This window comes from Eutrigla gurnardus (genome assembly GCF_963514095.1).
Source record: "Eutrigla gurnardus genome assembly, chromosome: 17".
Taxonomy (NCBI): Eukaryota; Metazoa; Chordata; class Actinopteri; order Perciformes; family Triglidae; genus Eutrigla; species Eutrigla gurnardus.
Genome location: NC_139928.1, coordinates 24,252,159 through 24,271,477, shown reverse-complemented (window position 1 = coordinate 24,271,477; position 19,319 = coordinate 24,252,159). Strand labels below are relative to the sequence as shown.

The 19,319-nt window shown below is 45.3% G+C and overlaps 1 protein-coding gene across 1 annotated transcript; it reads right to left on the bottom strand.

Annotated features, from left to right (window-relative positions):
• Nucleotides 1-115: 115 nt before the first annotated feature.
• LOC311027706 (uncharacterized protein) lies at nt 116-19,297 on the bottom strand. The gene is made up of 3 exons (XM_084031850.1): nt 19,204-19,297; nt 15,661-15,683; nt 116-3,605 (listed from the first exon to the last, which is right to left on the bottom strand). The coding sequence occupies exon 3, from the start codon at nt 3,412-3,414 to the stop codon at nt 526-528; it is 2,889 nt and encodes a 962-aa protein (XP_083887976.1). The 5' UTR covers nt 3,415-3,605; nt 15,661-15,683; nt 19,204-19,297; the 3' UTR covers nt 116-525.
• Between the last annotated feature and the right edge of the window lie 22 nt (nt 19,298-19,319).

The window sequence follows — 19,319 nt, the reverse complement described above, 5'->3', positions numbered from 1 at the left end:
AAGCGCCTCAATGAGCTAAACTGTTTAAATAAAGGTTGAATAACAAATCCAGTATGTACAGTATGAAAAGTCCAAACACTCTAATCCACTACGACGACGGACAGAAACACAAATCCAAGTTTGAGTTTTATTGTCATCTACAGATCAGAAACTTCTTTTGTGGTTTTGATGTTAATTTACAGTGACCATCATGTGACACAACATTTATTCATAAAACACAGAAGAAGTAAAATAACATCGTAAAAATAATAATGATTTCACTTGGGTTTACACTTCTCAACTGAAATCCAAAACAGAATAACTTCTCATGAAAGTAACAAAAGGAGGGACTGAAGGTGAAGCTGCAATCGATCAGTCCATCAATCAATCAATCAGTCCATCAATCAATCAATTAATCCATCAATCAATCCATCAATGAATCATTCAGTCAGTTATCTGACTCCGTGCTTCATTCAGCAATTGCTAAAAACACTACAGCTTCTGAACCGTGATGACACTGCTTTATGGTTTCATCCAGCGGCATCCTCAGGGCAGCGATGTGGTCTCCCTCCAGTCCGAGTCCTCCTGCGAGGACTCGCCACCACACTGGTGGTACTTGAGCTCCGTGTACCAGGCGAAGCCTTTGCTGCAGATGCCACAGCTGTAGCGCTTCTCCACCGTGTGGACGGCCATGTGAGACTGCATGCTCGCCTTGTGTGCATACTTTTTCCCACAGACGGGGCATGGGAAGGGTTTCTCTCTGGTGTGGGTCCTCATGTGGATCTCCAGGTGGGACTTGTAGAGACACTTGAGACCACAGACAGAGCAGAAGAAGGCTTTCTCTCCTGTGTGGTATTTCAGGTGATTCTTCATGTTGTAATCATGGCGAAACCTTTTCCCACACTCGGGGCAGCTGTACGGTTTCCCGGCAGTGTTATAGCTCACTTCAGGAAGTTCGTTGTTGTTCAGAGAGTTTGGACCCAACTGAGGAGTCCTGTCCTCTTTCCAGAAATCACTATCGTCGCTCTCAGGTTCAGGTTCAGGACGCTCCGACCTCCTCTGAGGTTCTCTGGTCTCCTTCCAGAAATCACTATCATCACTGTCATCGGTCTCTGGATCAGAGTCCCTGTGTGGTCCTGGTTCTCCACAGTCCTCTCCAGCAGCTTCTGGTTCCATGTGTTCAGTGTGTCTCCGATGAAGGTGTGAGGACTGAGGTTCCTCTTCATCATCTTCACTCTTCACAGGAGTGAACGGGAACTTGGTGATATCAGCCTCCTCCAGCCCTTCAAGCTGCTCTGCCTCCTGATTGGTCCAGAGTTCCTCCTGTTCCTCTTTAATGTGGGGGGGCTCCGGGTCCTCCAGGACCTCCTGCTTGGCCACATGCAGACTCAGACCTCCTCCATTAGACTCTATGGTGTGATTTATGTTAAAGCTTTCATCAGGTTTCAGAGAGTTTAAATCCGACAGATGTCCACTGCTCTTTTTCCAGAAGTCGCTGTCGGCGCTGTCTTCTGTCTCTGGTTCAGGTGAGTCTCCCGTATCTGGCTCTGGAAGTCTATCTGGATCAGGCTCCCTTTCTGATTCTGGTCCTCCACAGTCCATCCGTCCGGCTGAGCTGCTGGCTGGAGGCTGACGGCCGACACACTGATGGTACTTCAGCTGATAATGCCACGTGAATTTTTGGTCACACTCTCTGCAGGTGTAGAACTTCTCCTTCGTGTGGACTTCCAGATGTTTCTCCAGGAATCTTCTCCACGCAAACTCTTTTCCACAAATGGTGCAACTGAACTGTGTTTGTCTGGCGTGGATCCTCATGTGTTGAACCAAAGACTCGCTGTCGCTGCAGCCGGTGTTACACACTGAGCAGCGAAAAGGTTTCTCCCCCGAGTGACTCGCCATGTGAGAGTCTAAACCTTCGTGCTTGGAAAATGTCCGACCGCAAACTGAGCAGCCGAACGGCTTCAGTCCGGTGTGGAGCCTCATGGGAACCTGCAGCTGGTGCTTACGGTTGAACCCTTTACCGCTCTGCGATCCACCGAGCCGCGCGGACTCGCCACCGCACTCGTGGTTTACCAGCTGCGACTCCACAGTGAATCGCTTCTGACAGATGATGCAGTCGAGCGATTTCTCTCCCGTGTGGACGGATAAGTGTCTCGTCAGATTTCCTCCCGTCGCAAATCCTTTCCCACAGAACAAGCAGCTGAAGGGTTTCTCTCCTGTGGGCGACTTCCTGTCTGTTGGCGACGCCTCTTCAGGTCTCTGATGACACCCAGAGGACGGTTTGTTGTCAGAGTCGCATCCTGTATCACCGACAGAGACGTTCTCAGTTTTCAGCTGGTGCAGACCTGACTGATCTGGATCACCTGGATCCACCTTGTCATCAGAGCAGCTGGATGCTTTCTTGCTATTATATCCATCATTCACAGAGACTCTTTTACTTCTCTGGTACGTGAACCCTGACTGATGTTGCCTGGTCTCTTTCCAAAACTCAACGTCAACACTGTCATCAGGTTTATCAGTATCTAGTTCTGGATGTCTACCTGGGTCTGAGCTGGCTGCTTCTGATCCTCCACAGTCCGCTTCATCAAAGCCGGTTCTGAACCGCGAGACCTCGCCAAGACATTTGTGTTTCTTTATCTGAAAATGCCAGAAGAATCTCCGTCCACAGACGCTGCAGCTGAACGGTTTCACGCCTGAGTGGATCGCCATGTGCTGCGACATGATTCCCCTCTGAGAAAACCTTTTCCCGCAAACAGAGCAACTGTAGGGTTTCTCCCCGGTGTGGGTCCTCATGTGGATGGCCAGGTGTGAGCTGAACTGCCGTTTGGTGCCACAGATGGAGCATGTAAACAGCTTCTTCCCCTTGTGCATCCTCATGTGGGTCACCAGCAGGTAGTTGTTAGGAAACGTGGCGTCGCACTCGGAGCAGCTGAGCGGTTTCTCCCGCTGCTCGCCACCGTACAGCAGCGACAGCTCACGGAGACACTTGTGAGTCTTGAGCTGCGACGTCCCTCTGAAGGTGCGGCTGCAGATGTCGCAGCCGAACGGTTTCACGCCGGAGTGTGTCGTCATGTGCGACGTCACAGCCGCTTTGTTTCTGAACGTTTTCCCGCAGAGCGAGCAGCTGAAGGGTTTCTCTCCCGTGTGGATCTTGGCGTGGTAGTCCAGACCGGCTTTCTGGGTGAACTTCTTGCTGCACACGGAGCAGCTGAACGGTTTCACCCCTGTGTGAATCCTCATGTGAATGTTCAGATTTCCTCTGTGTTTAAATGTTTTAGCACAAACGGAGCAGCGAACTGGTTTCCTGTCTGGCTTCTTCCAGCCTCTCTCAGTCTCTGGTTCAGAAGAGTCTGAAGTCTCATCATCAGACTCTGGATCAGAGTCCCTGTGTGGTCCTGGTCCTCCACAGTCCTCTTCAGCAGCCTCTGGTTCCATGTGTCCAGTGTGTCTCTGATGAAGCTGTGAGGACTGAGGTTCCTCTTCATCATCTTCAGTCTTCACAGGAGAAAACGGGAACTTGGTGACATCAGCCTCCTCCAGTTCCTCTTTAATGTGGGGGGGCTCCGGGTCCTCCTGGTCCTCCGGGTCCAGACCCTCTTCTTTAACCACCAACAGCTGCTGGATGTCTGCAGGAAACACACGTTGATTGTTTATGTTAATGAGATTTTTAAAACAGGAAAAGACAACTTATAACATATCAAGTCTAATATCATAATCAATATATTGTTTTTAACAGTTTTCTTCGTCTTGAGCGAACACTTCCCGTCGGTGGAAACCTTATTTTTGTTCAAACATATATTAGGACACGTTTGTGTTCACTAAACGTGGATTAAATGTGTACGTTTGAATTATTAGTAACGAAGCGGAGCTAAGTTAGCTAGCTAGCTAGCAGGCTAAGCTAACGGCCATGTTGGTGACGTATGTATGTGACACCAGAGAACACTGAACGGTTTCACACTAAGCTACAATGTTAGCGTAGCCTAGCACCCATCAACCAGACTCCATTCAGAAAACCAGCGTTTTAACAGTAGTTATCTTGTGGTCTTGCAGACTGACCTAACAAAGCATGACTCAGCACTTTTTACTGATCACCATCATGATGGAGTTATTTCATCTGGTTATTGATATTAAATCACAGATCAATACTTTATTCTGGTTCCTCCAGCTGTGGTAAACCGGCCCACGGTTGATGGGGGAGGAGACCTGGTTGGAGTCTACATGGAGGGAAGCCCCGCCTCCTCTCTGTTGCTAAGCCCCGCCTCCTCTCCGGCACGTCCAGTGGGAACGGTGCTAATCAAATTGAACTAGTTTTTTCTGGAAGATTCTGGAATCGTAACATTTCCAGCCGTTCACTCGCAGCAACATTGTTCTGGTGAATTTGTGTGAAAGTGCTTGAAACGTGTCAAAAAGCTCTCAGGGATTCTTTATTTGAAAATGTGTTCTGCTGAGTCAGCACATGTGTATTAATTACATAAATAAATATCTAAATGAAAATGCTGCTTCTCTTTTTGTTTGTTGTAATCAACAAAGACAGAAAGTCTGATTCATCTCTGAAACGACCAGATACCTCTTTGCAGCTTTCACTAAAGGATAAAACACAGGAAACTAAACTTTCAGCATTTCTACATTAATTGATCATCTTTAACAATTTCATTCAAAACTAATTTAAATCACATAATTTCAAATTGTATAAAAATGAATCTGAACCATCGTTGGAAATTAAGTTCATTAGTCTGGAACTGAAATCCAGGAAATCGATTCTTCGATGCATCGTGATGCCGACGATTCTGAATCGATTCACAAATGTCAGAAACCGATTATTTTTATTCCGTAGCGTTTAAAGGCAAAAGGCAGAACTCTGAAGTGCAGCAGCCGGACAGTAGGTGGCGCTAACAGACACACAGCTGAGAGAGAACATTTACACATAATGTTTCATTCATGGCTGAAATAAAACACTATTACAGTTTGTACACGTTGAGGAAGTCACAGCGTTTTATATATATATATATATATATATATATATATATATATATATATATATATATATATATACACACAAACACACACACACACACACACACACACACACACGTTTTCAAAGTGTTATTGCCTAAATTAATTTTGGTAATTTTCTTCCCACATTCTACATCATTAGTACATTTGTTTTGTTACTAATACTTGTGTACTTTTACTTAAGTGAAATTCAGAATTATTTTACTTCTAATTAAGTAATTTATCTGTAGTATTCTAACTTTACTTAAGTACATTTATTTGAAGCTAATAACTGAGGATTAGTATTATTATTAATGAATCTTCCAGCAGTATAAACACATTACTATATTATAATATCACATATATTCTTCTGCACCATGAGTACTTTTACTTTTGGCATTTTAAATACATTGATTATAATACTTTTGTACTTTTACTTAAGTAAATATTTCAATGTAGTTACTTTACTTGTAAAAGAGTATTCCCACTGTAGTATTAGTACTGAAGGGGGCAAAAACAAAGTACAAATACTTTATTACTGTACTTCAGTAGAATATTCAGATATCTGTACTTTATGTGAGTGTTTATCTTTCTGACAACGTTACAACAACAAAACTAACATCTGTACTTTCTACTCCTCACATTTATAAACAGGCTCGGTAAATTAGTTTCCATGTACTCAAGGAGAATTATTGATTATTATTATTAATATGACGAAAGTTTCAGTCAGTAGGAATGTAGAGATACTTTTACTTTCTACTTTGAGTGCATTCCAGAACTTTTACACTTTGACTTGAGTAAGAAGTTAAATCAGTAACAGAGTACTTCTTCCACCTCTCTGTGGTATTAGTACTTTTCCTGCAGTAATACAGTACTTGTCCCACTTCTCTGTGGTATTTGTATTTTCCTGCAGCAACAGAGAACTTCTCACACCTCTCTGTGGTATTAGTACTTGTCCTTCAGTAACAGAGTATTTCTCCCACCTCTCTGTGGTATTAGTACTTGTCCTGCAGTAACAGAGTACTTCTTCCACCTCTCTATATTATTAGTACTTGTCCTGCAGTAACAGAGTATTTCTTCCACCTCTCTATATTATTAGTACTTGTCCTGCAGTAACAGAGTACTTCTCCCACCTCTCTGTGGTATTACTACTTGTCCTGCAGTAACAGAGTACTTCTTCCACCTCTCTATATTATTAGTACTTGTCCTGCAGTAACAGAGTACTTCTTCCACCTCTCTGTGGTATTACTACTTGTCCTGCAGTAACAGAGTACTTCTTCCACCTCTCTGTGGTATTAGTACTTGTCCTGCAGTAACAGAGTACTTCTCCCACCTCTCTGTGGTATTAGTACTTTTCCTGCAGTTGAAGTAGAACGCAGCAGAAGGTGGAAACACTCCAGTAAAGTACAAGTACCTCGGGTGTGTACTCGTACCAGTAGGTGAGTAAATGTACGTCGTAAACACAAGCAGAGATCCTCGACGCGCAGTGAAAGCGGCTAGCAGGAGTTAGCAGCTAGCTCCTAGCAGCTAACAGCTAGCTCCTAGCTGCTAGCGGCTGCTGTGTGTGGGTGCTGTAGCTAACGTTAGCTTAGCACAACAACATCGTCAGTAAAGACGTTTCCAGCAGGAGAAAGAAAACCAACCTGCTTCTCTCCGCAGCTCCATGTCGGCCTTTAAAACCACATCCAGCTCCTCTTCATACCCGGATGTTGTTGTCTCCAAACGGCCAATCAGATGCTCGCGAGCCGCAGTTAGCAGCCGCCGTTTGGATTAATGTTGAAGATCCTGAAATGTGGACATTTTCCACAGATCGAGTCAAAGAGGACCAAAGAAAACCAGACCGGCTCTGGTGCTTCTTCACGCTCCGCTCACATGCTAACACATGCTAGCACAGGCTAGCTGGGTTCCGCTGGAGAGAAGGACCACCGAGACCCGGAAACACAAACACCACTTCCGCTGCGCTCCGCTGGCCTTCACAATAAAAGCGTTGATTTTGCCCGCCGTGCTTTCGGGGAGATTATTATTATAATTTTCATGATCACTTTTGAGATTTGGGCTGTTACTTCTTCGGTATCTTCTTTACCACTGAAGCACGTAAATGTATCAACACGCGTTGACACAATAAATTATACTTCTTTTTGACGGACGAGATGACCCGGAAGTGATGTTCCTCACTGTGGCTAGTTGTTTAGCTCGTGAACGATTTGTTGTGTTAGGCCGTGTGTTGGACCCGCCCGAGCCTCCGTAGTCCGGATCCAGGTCCCCGAACGGACTTTTACTCTGAAGGTCTCACCTCTGAATCAAATGTGTAAAGTCCAAATGCTGAGAGCGTTGGTGGAGCAGCGCCTCACTGCGGCTGCGCAGGAGATATTCGGGCTGTTTGAAAGAACGCTAGCGGAGTGCGAGGAGGAACTTTGTGGTTCTAAAGAGGAGAACCAGCGACTCCGGAGGCTCCTGGACGCTGGTCTAGACCAGTGTTGGGCAAGTTACTCTAAAAAAGTAACTAGTTAAAGTACTAGTTACTTCTCCCAGAAAGTAACTAAAGTAGTTACTGAGTTACAAATTCTAAAAGTAACTAGTTACTTTGGAAAGTAACTATTGCGTTACTTTCAAATAATTTTTAAATACTGATGTGTCAAATAATCTGGACCCCATCTCCATCCCTCTTTGATGGAACTTAAAATACATGTGTTCAATTATTTATGATAAATCTGAGTATTATAATGGAATGGATACTCAGTACATTACAAACAGAAATCCACAAATCTAAACAATCTTATTGGAGAAATTATAATTACTTGGATTGATAAATATAACACAATATATATTTTGGAAAAGCATGTAGCAAAACATTATCACCGAATTCTAATCCAATAGTAATACTAACAACAATAATAATAATACATTTTATTGATCCTCATATAGATGATGAGGAGGATCTTGAAGTGGATATGCTGCTTTAGTGGGAGCCAGTGAAGGTGTTGCAGGACGGGTGTAAAGCATTTCTTTGAGTAACTCACACTTTGACTTCTAAAGAAGTCTCTTATGTCCACTTTTCTTTTTTTAGACATCCTGGCTGCGTCTAATTACCAAACACACACGCACGCGCGCACACACGCACATGGACACCGATTCAAACGTTAATGTAAATAAAACCTCTGATATTACAATCCTTCTAGCTGACGTGAACCAGGCAGAACAAACTCCCAACTTCCAGTAGCGGACTCCTGTAGGACTCCTGACCGCAGACTAGCAGACTGTCGGTGTGCAAGATGGAGTGACAGCGGGGACGGCCAATCACACAAGAAACGGCAGAGCCAATCGAGGAGCTTGTGGGCGGTCTAGACTAAGGGAAACAGGCTTCAGTTTTCCACTTGGTCCTAGTGCTTGACGCGTCTCTGTTTACTTTAGCGTAATATTGTTTTTTCTGCCTTCAATGAAGTAACGCGACACATTTTTTTGGCAGTAACGATAATGGCGTTATAATAATGAGATAAGTAATCAATTAGATTACTCATTACTGAAAAAAGTAACGGCGTTACTAACGCCGCTACTTATAACGCCGTTATTCCCATCACTGGTCTAGACCCGCAGCTTCGTGTGGAACCGGAAGTGAACAGAGCAGTTTTTTTCTACTTGACTTTATTCTCCGTTGATCTGAGCAAAGACGCGTTTACGAGATGTTTCGTTCATTTTCGGCAGGCTAACAGTTAGCAGACCGGATGTTTCACAACGTGGCCTTCAAAATAAAAGAACAAAGATGTGTCACATTCAAATGAAAGCTCCTTTTTTGCCTCCATTTAAGGGAGTCAATCAAAGGAAGAAACCTGGACCCTGACGAGGGATCCTCAATCAGGATCCACAGAAGTCCAATAGATCTCATGTAAAGAATAAACAACCAAAATGACAGTCGATCCATTTGTTAGAAGTGATGATGTGATCGCAGCAGTGATCACAGTAATGGTAGAAAAATGACAACTCCTCCTACTAAAAATAGCAGCACTGGCTATAATAGAAATATGTTGATTGGTTTTCATCAAACACGAAGGAATATGAATCTGATCGTCAGCGTATTTTCACATCGACACACAGACGGAAAAACATAAAGTAAAATAGTCTAAAATAAGTTGTGGAAGAGCCATTAGCTGCTAATGTTAGCTATAAGCAGCTTATAAATGAATTAAAATGACTAAATATTTTACAATCTCTTATTACCTCATCATTTGAATTGTGTGTTTCTATGGAAATAACCACTAAAGTTTACAGTTACAAAATAAAAGGGAGACATTTAGGGTTTTTCGTTTGCACTACGAGATGGTCAAGGAGGTCGAAGTGACGTGTGTTTCAGCTTTACATTCATGTCTGTGTTTCAGCTTTACATTCAGATGTCGACAACAATATTGTCAGCAAAGAAGAAGAGGTTCCCCCGGAGACTCCGAACTGGAGCTCCAGTCTGGACCAGCGGGACCCGGAGCCCCCCCACATCAAAGAGGAACAGGAGGAACTCTGGACCAATCAGGAGGGAGAGCAGCTTGAAGGGCTGGAGGAGGCTGATGTCACCAAGTTCCCGTTCACTCCTGTGAAGAGTGAAGATGATGAAGAGGAACCTCAGTCCTCACAGACTGAACACATGGAACCAGAAGCTGCTGGAGAGGACTGTGGAGGACCAGGACCACACAGGGACTCTGATCCAGAGACTGAAGTCAGTGATGATGACTGGAGGGTGCTCTGTCTGCAGCAAGTGGTTTTCTCAGAGGCTGAACCTGATCCGTCACGAGGTGTCACTCCGGAGAGAAAGCTTTCAGCTGCTCCTTCTGTGACGCTAGCTTTGCTGTGCGGAGCGCTCTGGTGAACCACATGAGGATCCACACTGGGGAGAAACCCTTCGGCTGCTTGTACTATGACAAGAGCTTCATTCAAAAGGGGGGGGGGGTCTAAAAAAACAGCTGTACGGTCCACACAGGGGAGAAACCGTACAGCTGCCCCTTGTGCAATAATTGCTTTTCCCGGAAGGCCAATCTGATGTATCACTTCTCGGTCCACACGGGGGAGAAACAATTTGGCTGCTCCGTCTGCGACAAAGCTTCACTTGGCAGTCGCAGGTCAAGAGCCACAAATGTGTCGGAGAAATAGCCGTAGCAGCCCTGACCTCGGACCAGACCAGCCGCAAGCCCCGCCCCTTCCTGTGTCCCACATTGGACCTTATTTCAGAAAACACGTACATTCATCAATTGAGAGAGACTGATTTCCAGAAAGTGAAATGGACCCATGAACCGCTGGCTCGCTAGATAACTTAGCCGTTAGCTCGCTAGATAACTTAGCTAGGTACGTCACCAACACAGCCGTTTGCTCGCTAGATAACTGAGCTAGGTACGTCACCAAAACAGCTGTTAGCTCGCTAGATAACTGAGCTAGGTACGTCACCAACACAGCTGTTAGCTCGCTAGATAACTGAGCTAGGTACGTCACCAACACAGCTGTTAGCTCGCTAGATAACTGAGCTAGGTACGTCACCAACACAGCTGTTAGCTCGCTAGATAACTGAGCTAGGTACGTCACCAACACAGCTGTTAGCTCGCTAGATAACTGAGCTAGGTACGTCACCAACACAGCTGTTAGCTCGCTAGATAACTGAGCTAGGTACGTCACCAACACAGCTGTTAGCTCGCTAGATAACTGAGCTAGGTACGTCACCAACACAGCTGTTAGCTCGCTAGATAACTGAGCTAGGTACGTCACCAACACAGCTGTTAGCTCGCTAGATAACTGAGCTAGGTACGTCACCAAAACAGCTGTTAGCTAGGTACGTCACCAACACAGCCGTTAGCTCGCTAGATAACTGAGCTAGGTACGTCACCAACACAGCTGTGAACAGGATCACTAAATGATTAGTCTCTGTTCAGTAACATTTATTCTGAAATAAGGTACACAGAAGAGGTGGGGCTTAGCCTCTATGAAACCTTCATGTTACAGACAGCGCCCCCTCCGGGTCCCATGAACGATATCATCTCCTCTAGCAGCCAATGTATGAACATGGAGGCATTCTCAACAAGTCTGTAGTCTCTTGGTGGAACTACAGAAGTACTGAAGCAGATCAGTGACGTCACACCTGCTGGTTGGACTCGACAACCTGTCTATCTGACAGCTAGCTGGTTAGCTGTTGTGAAATTGGAGGTTCTTGATTTAAGTAATTTCTTGTTGTTAATACTACCAACACCAGATCCTGGTCAGTCTGTTCAGTGTTTTCTTTCCACTGGGTGGCGCTGTTACTTACTGCTGGTGATGTTAGGACTCTGAAAATCCTGATCGTGTTGAGGTAACTGCTGTTGTGATATGACATAAATAAAGTTTAATATTTCGTGACCTTCTGTTAGTGCTGAAGTAACTCTTACTGAGACCAAATGTGGCAAAAACCTAGCACTTAGCCCATTAGCCTTATGCTAACACTCAATGATAATTATGTGATTGCGATGCTAATTTCCTTTAGCATGCAATTAGCATCGCGATCGTGATAATATCTAAACAAACATTTTCTTCTCTGTGGAAATGAACAGCTGACTTCTCATTAGCTCAATGCTAGCTCAATGCTACGCTGCTGCTTCAACAGCGACCAACTAAGGCAACCTCTCAGGGTCAAAACTTAATCTCAACACCAGGGGGCGATGTGGAGAGGACGACATCAGCTCGTTAAAGAAGTTCAATAAGCTTTAGTATCGCTGTTCTCTGCTATAATGTTGTCAAGTTATAACCTTGTTATCTTTATCTGCGTATAAAAAAATATGTTGTTCTGCATGCAGGAAATATCCTATGATCGGTCTCTGATATTTAGAAAAGTTTTTTTGTGGTACAAGTACTTTCACTTAAGTAAAAGATGTAGCTCTTTAACCAACTCATCATCATAACCCATTAAACAGGAAGTGACATCAGTTTTAAACCAGTTGAAAACATGGTGGTGTGTTCAGGGCCTCAGACCCCCGTTAGTTTTGGCTCTTATGTGACTTTGAACTCTTGAATGATTCGGGCTCTAATTTTTGAACGTTAATTGTTTGTATGTGAAATGGTGAGAATTAACTTTGTTTATTAATTACATTTATTTTGACTTTAATGAGGACAAGAAAGCGTCTGCAGTGAATGAAGAACATCAGCGGTTTATTTCTGATACAACAATGAAACGTCTCAGGTTCAAAAAGTTAATGAAGACAAAACTAAGTTAGTAAAAACAAAACAAGAATCTAAATCTGAAGCGGTTTCTGTCCGTTAATGTCACGGACTTTTATGAAGGAAGTGGTCTCGGTACGGATCAAAGAGAACCGCCGTTTCTTTGCTGCTTCGGACTCTCAGACCCACAACAGGAAGTGGAGGCAGCGAGCTTTCATAGAAGAAGAACCGGAGAAGATGAGATCCGGTCCGACCAAACTCTTATAAACATGCAGAAAAGTTCATTCTGTTTTCAGAGAGAGAGAGAGAGAGAGAGAGAGAGACAGAGCAAGCCACCTTATCATAAAGTGTACGATGCCCTCTGTAAGAGAGGGGAGTCAAAAAAACTCTGAAGAGGTTAAAAGGCTACAAAGCAATCATCAACGGGTTTGGACTTCCAGGTGTTCAGGACTCCCTTAACACCGAGTCCTGAACTTTTACGCTTCATGACTAAAATCTCCTACTGGGACATATTCACCGTTATCAGATCTGGTCCTTTTGTAATAATAACAACAACAATAATTATTGTGACAATAATATGAATAACAGCTGTCACATGGCCACGCTGTCGCTCCTGTACGCTGTGGTGGTTGCCATGGTTTCGGCGGAGTTGCTGGCCGAAGTGCCGGCACACTGATGGCTCCTCAGCTGACTGAACCAGGTGAACCTCTGCTCACAGACGCCGCAGCCGAAGCGTTTCTCTCCCGTGTGTTTCATCATGTGGTTCTTCAGGTGGGCTTTGGCCCCGAACAGCTTCCCGCACACCGAGCAGCCAAACGGTCTCTCTCCGGTGTGGATCCTCACGTGGTTGTGTAAACTCCCGCTGTTTGTGAAAGACTTCTGACAAACTGAGCAGCTGAATGGTTTCTCTCCTGTGTGAGTCCTTGTGTGTCTCTTCAGGTCTCCCTTGAAGCCGAATCGCTTCCCGCAGCCAGCGACGCCGCACACGAACCTCTTCTCTCCCGTGTGAGAGATCATGTGAACCTTCAGGTTGGCACTCAGACTGAAAGCTCGGCCACACAGGGAGCAGCAGAACGGTTTCTCTCCCGTGTGGATTCTCATGTGTTTCTTCAGACACGTCTTGAAGCGAAATCTTTTCGCACACTCGGAGCAGCCGAATGGTTTCTCATTATCCCCGACGGGAACCTCCTCGTAGATCAGAGAGCTCTGTCCCCGGACCGGCGAACGCCACGCAAACCTGCTATTGAACATGCTGCAGCCGGGCAGCGTCTCTCCGGTGTGGATGGTCATGTGACGTTTCAGATGATACTTCTGCGTGAAGTTTTTACCGCACGTTGAGCAATTGAATGGTTTCTCTCCTGTGTGAGTCATCATGTGCGTCTTCAGACACGTCCTGCGTGAAAATCTTTTGTCACACGTTTTGCATTTGAAAGGTTTCTCTCCTGTGTGAGATCTCACGTGTCTCTTCAGGTCTCCCTTGAAGCGAAAACTTTTCCCACACTCGGAGCAGCTAAATGGTTTCTCAGCAGCACTGACAGGAACTTCCTCGTTATTCAGAGAGTTTAAACCTGACTGAGGTTCCCTGGTCTCCTTCCAGTCATCATTACCACTCACTTCAATCTTGAGTGCAGAAGAGGCTCCAGTGTTGTTATCTGGATCTGGGTTCCTGCCTGGTTCTGGTCCTCCACAGTCCTCCTCTCCATCATCTGGATCCATGTGTCCATCTGAGCTGCTGGCTGGAGGCTCCGCCTCTCTGACCTCCTCAGTCTGATGAAGCTTTGAAGACTGAAGACTGACACATTTATGGTTTCGGAGCAGGTATTGCCTCGTAAAACTTTGGTCACAATCTCTGCAGCTGTAGAACTTCTCCTTCGTGTGGACTTCCAGATGTTTTTCCAAATATCTTCTCCAAGCAAACTCTGCACCACAAATTGTGCAACGGAACTGTGTTTGTCTCATGTGGATCCTCATGTGTTGAACTAAAGACTCACTGTCGCTGCAGCCGGTGTTACACACTGAGCAGTGGAAAGGTTTCTCCTCGGTCATGTGACCTGCCATGTGAGAATGTAAGCTTTCATTCTTTGCAACTGTCTGACCAACGAATGGTTTCATGTCAGTGTTACATCCTGTATCGCTGACAGACACTTCCTCACTCTTCAGATGCTTTGGACCTGATAGATCTGGATCACCGTGGTCCTCAGTCTTGGCTTCAGGTTCAGCCTTGTCATCAGAGCAGCTAGATGCTTTCTTGCTACTATTATATCCATCATTCACAGAGACACTTTTACGTCTCTGGTAAGTGAACCCTGACTGATGTTGCCTGGTCTCTTTCCAAAACTCAACGTCAACACTGTCATCAGGTTCAGAAGACGGTTCAGTCTTTATGTTAGTCTCTGGTTCTGGTTGGATATCTGGATCTGAGCTGCTGGCTGGAGGCTCCGCCTCTTCACTCTCCTCAGTCTGAAGACCGACACATTCATGTCTGTGAACCTGATACCGCCAAGCGAATCTTCTGTCACAAACGGAGCAGCTGAATCTTTTCTCTCCTGTATGACGAACCATGTGTTTCTGAACACCTCCACTCTGGGAAAACGATCTGTTACAAATTGGGCAGCTGAACGGTTTCTCTCCTGTGTGACTCCTCATGTGTCTCTTCAGACATGTCGAGGTCCCAAATCTTTTCCCACAATCGGAGCAGATAAAATGTTTCTCAGGAGCACGGACAGGAACTTCCTTGTAAGTTAGAGAGTTTAAACCAGACTGGGGTTCTCTGGTCTCCCTCCTGCCATCAGTCTCTGGATCAGAAGATTCTCCAGTCTCGTCGCCAGGATCTGGCTCAAAGAACCCATCTGGTTGTGGTCCTCCACAGTCCTCAGCTTCTGTTTTAATCTTTCCGAGTCTTTGGTCACAAACACTGTTTCCCTGTCGTTTCTCTCCCATGTGATGTATCATGTGACGTGTCAGATGTGTCTTCTGGTTAAACCTTTTACCGCACACTGAGCACTTATATGGTTTCTCTCCTGTATGCGTTAACATGTGTGTCTTCAGATGTGCCCGGCGTGAAAAGCTTTTCCTGCATGCTGAGCAGCCGAACGGTTTCTCTCCTGTATGAGTCACCATGTGTTTCTTCAGATCTGACCTGAAGCGAAATCTTTTCCCACAGTCAGAGCAGATAAACGGTTTCTTCCTGGCAGGAACTTCCTCTTTAGGTTCTCTGGTCTCCTTCCAGTCCTCACTGTCATCAGTGTCTGGTTCAGAAGACTCTCCAGTCTCAGAGTCCCTGTGTGGTTCTGGTCCCCCATAGTCCTCTCCAGCCGCTTCTGGTTCCATGTGTCCAGTTTGTCTCTGATGAAGCTGTGAGGACTGAGGTTCCTCTTCATCATCTTCACTCTTCACAGGAGTGAACGGGAACTCTCCCTCCTGACTGGTCCAGAGTTCCTCCTGTTCCTCTTTAATGTGGGTGGGCCCCAGGTCATCCAGGTCCTGCTGGTCCAGACTGGAGCTCCAGTCCCTCTGCTCACCAATAATCACCTTTCGTACATCTGAAGGTAGAACTGAAAGAGAAAGACAGCTGTTTAATTAAACCCACCAACTTTACTCTGAGGAGTTTTATCTATTAGTAGTGACATGAAGGAATGTTTGTGTGAGAGTTACAGAGGTGGAAATTAACTTGGTACATTTACTTTCAATGTACTTGTACTTGAGTATTTCCAAGTTGTGCCACTACATCTCAGGGGGAAATATTGTCTGTCTTACAGCACTAAATGTATCTAACAACTTATTTTAGATTGTCTGATGATTACAACTATTTAACTATAAAGTCAAATTATTGTAAGTTGTATTAATATTAGTACTAGTAGTAGTAGCAGCAGCAGCAGCAGTAGTGGTTGCGTTGGGGTTCAGTACTAGCAAGTGGCATCCAAATGCCACCCAACCAAGGATGAATGGAAGACAGCAGGACAGAACCAGATCAGTCCAGGAATGGGACAGACCTCACGCACTTGGTCGATCTCACCAATCGGGCATTGACGAAGTTCAAACCTGCACAAAGCATGTTACTGAAGAGGCACCATGTCCAGGATAGGTTCCACATCAAGAATGTTGAGGATCTTATCCCAGCGGTCCAGAGAAACTACTGACCTTGGGGTAGTGGCACAGGATGGATCTCAACAACAAGCAGAGTGGGAAGGAGATGCTCATTCAAGCTGACCCTGGATGATCTGGATAAGAGCTGCCAGACCAGCCTGGGATTACCAACGCAAGGTGCTTCCCAGGGTGTTCTGGCCACTACTGATTTAAGAAGTACCCTTCTCCACTGGTGAGGGGCTGGAGAGGAAGATGAATACCAGCATTAAGCTGCAGCTGCCAGTAACATCTGTGAATGAGGAGTACAAGACACGGCAGGCGTAGATGCTGTGAGACCACCAAGATGCAAGAGTGTATCAGGCAGACATTGATGTCAGAACGGGTCATAAGTGGTCGGATAGCTGAGCACTGAGGAAGGCAAAGGATGGCCTGGATCTTGCCACTATCGCTGGGTAGGTAGCCCAGGGCAGGCAGGCTCTTAGGTGCTCCACCTGGGCAAGGTGGAACAATGCTAGCCTGAAGGAGCAGCGTGGCATGGGGCAGTGGTAGGTCTGCAAAGAAGAGGAGTAAACCAGACAAGCAGGGCAGCTGGACGAGTCTGGATACTCTCGTATGAGAGGGCACTGATCTGACAGGACAGCCGGAGCATGGGGGGACACCAGATCGAGTTTCTGTTGTGTTCTATATAATGTCCTGCTCCATCCAACCACACATGGGTGTCGGCAGAGAGCCGGATGCAGGCTCTACAGGAGGACGACCAACCTTAAGCATGTGCTCTCAATGTGTCGATTAAGTCTGGTGGATGGAAGCAGATTCTTACACAGCTGGCTGCTGCTATGAAGACGAGAAAGAATCCAAATCGGATTCAAATGTCTAATGGTCCACGTCTCATGCACTCTAAGGTCAGGGGACATGAGGCGATATGGGTTCCCGGCCATAGCAAGCGACTGGGAGGTGCGGGGAGACGTTAAGAAGTAGCTCAAAACCTCAGAAGGAACCTCCACTATTGTCCTCTTGTTTAAACGGTACCAAGCAGGTGGTTTCATCGTTCTTACAGGACCCTGGGACCGCTAAGCTAAAGAAGTATCAGGCCCTCAGCTTCCAGAGCCAAGTCTTTGGAAGAAAGGCCTGGAATCTGCCGGTTGGCTGCAGGATAGTCGCAGGGCCATTGCTTTGGGGAACTCTTGGATATTAAAGGCTCTGCTAGGAAACGACTGGTAGCTACTCGGGGGGTTTAGCTCAGGAGGTAGAGTGGGTTGGCAACCGCTAGATTGCCGGTTCGATCCCCAGCTCCTCCTAGCTGAGTGCCTGGTGTCCCTGAGCAAGACACCTCACCCTAATTGCTCCTGACGAGCTGGCTGTCGCCCTGCGTGGTTGACTCCGCCATCGGTGTGTGAATGTGTGCATGAATGGGTGAATATCAGTCATTAATGTAAGGCGCTTTGGATAAAAGCACTATATAAATGAGGACCATTTACATCAGGCAGGCAGCATCCCCGTGGATCTGGTTGAAGCATTGACAGAACCAAACTGGTGACTGACTCACATCATAGAGTTGAGAGGTGGACAGATGGGGTAGAACCAGGATGGAGGAACGTATCGAAAGATACATTAAAAGAATCCCCCAGGGTCGGACAAGAGCTAACGACCGACACACAGTCAATTACCCAGCTGGTAAACGAGAACCTGAAAATACAGGAGAACCTGGGGATGCAGGAGAACCTGGGGATACAGGAGAACCTGGGAAAACAGGAGAACCTGGGGATGCAGGAGAACCTGGGGATGCAGGAGAACCTGGGAAAACAGGAGAACCTGGGGATACAGGAGAACCTGGGAAAACAGGAGAACCTGGGGATACAGGAGAACCTGGGAAAACAGGAGAACCTGGGCTCATCCCCTGCACAGAAGATGCCCAGAAAGAGCCAGTGACCTGGCTGACTGAAGGAGGTCTTTGATCAGGACCTGGTTCTGTAAAGGGTGTCGGCAGGAGAACATGAAGGAGACAGCGGGTCTAAGAGGCCATCTGAAGATCTTGAAGTGAAAGTCGGAACACGACTCCATACTGTGACGTTAATACTACTATTATAATAATACTAACACTATTATAATAATACTATAATACTAACACTATTATAACATTAATACTATAACACTAATATACAATAATACTATAATACTAAAACTATTATAAAACTATAATACCAACACTATTATAATAATACTATAATACTAAAACTATTATAATACTATAATATTAACACTATTATAATATTAATACTATAATACCAACACTATTATAATATGCTATAATACTAACACTATTATAATAATAATACTATAATTCTAGCACTATTAAAATAATAATACTTTGCTACTAATATAATAACAACACAATGCTACTAATACTTTTATAATATACTATGCTACTAATATAATAATAACACACTGCTACTACTATTATAATAATAATAAAACTATGCTAATAATACTATAATAATCGCCTGCGATGGACGGCCACATTGCTTACAGGACACAAACAGCATAGTATTATTATCATAGTATCAGTATTATTCTTATTTTAATAGTATTAATAGCGCAGTATTTAATTTTGAAGTGAAAATAACTATTCTCCAGTTCAAGTTAATGGTTGCTATGACAACAGGGGAATTTTTATTTTAACTGGGAAATAAAAAATTATCTTTAATCAGTGTATTAATAAAACATCTGGAGCCTGAAATGTGACAGGGGGGTTTAGCTCAGGAGGCTGGTAACCGCAAGGTAACCTGGTTGGATCCCTGGCTCCTCCTAGCTGAGTGCCTGGTGTCCCTGAGCAAGACACCTCACCCTAATTGCTCCTGACGAGCTGGCTGTCGCCCTGCGTGGTTGACTCCAGCGTCAGTGTGTGAGTGAATGGGTGAATGTCAGTCATTAATGTAAAGGGCTTTGGAGAAAAGAGCTATATAAATGAGGTCCATTTATGTGACTTACCATCTTCTTGCTGTGATTGGAGCCACTCGACCAATGGGAGGCAGCCGGCAGGACCACCAGACAGGTGTGGAGGAGGTCTCACTCTCCCGGCAGGTCTCACCCCCCCGGCAGGTCTC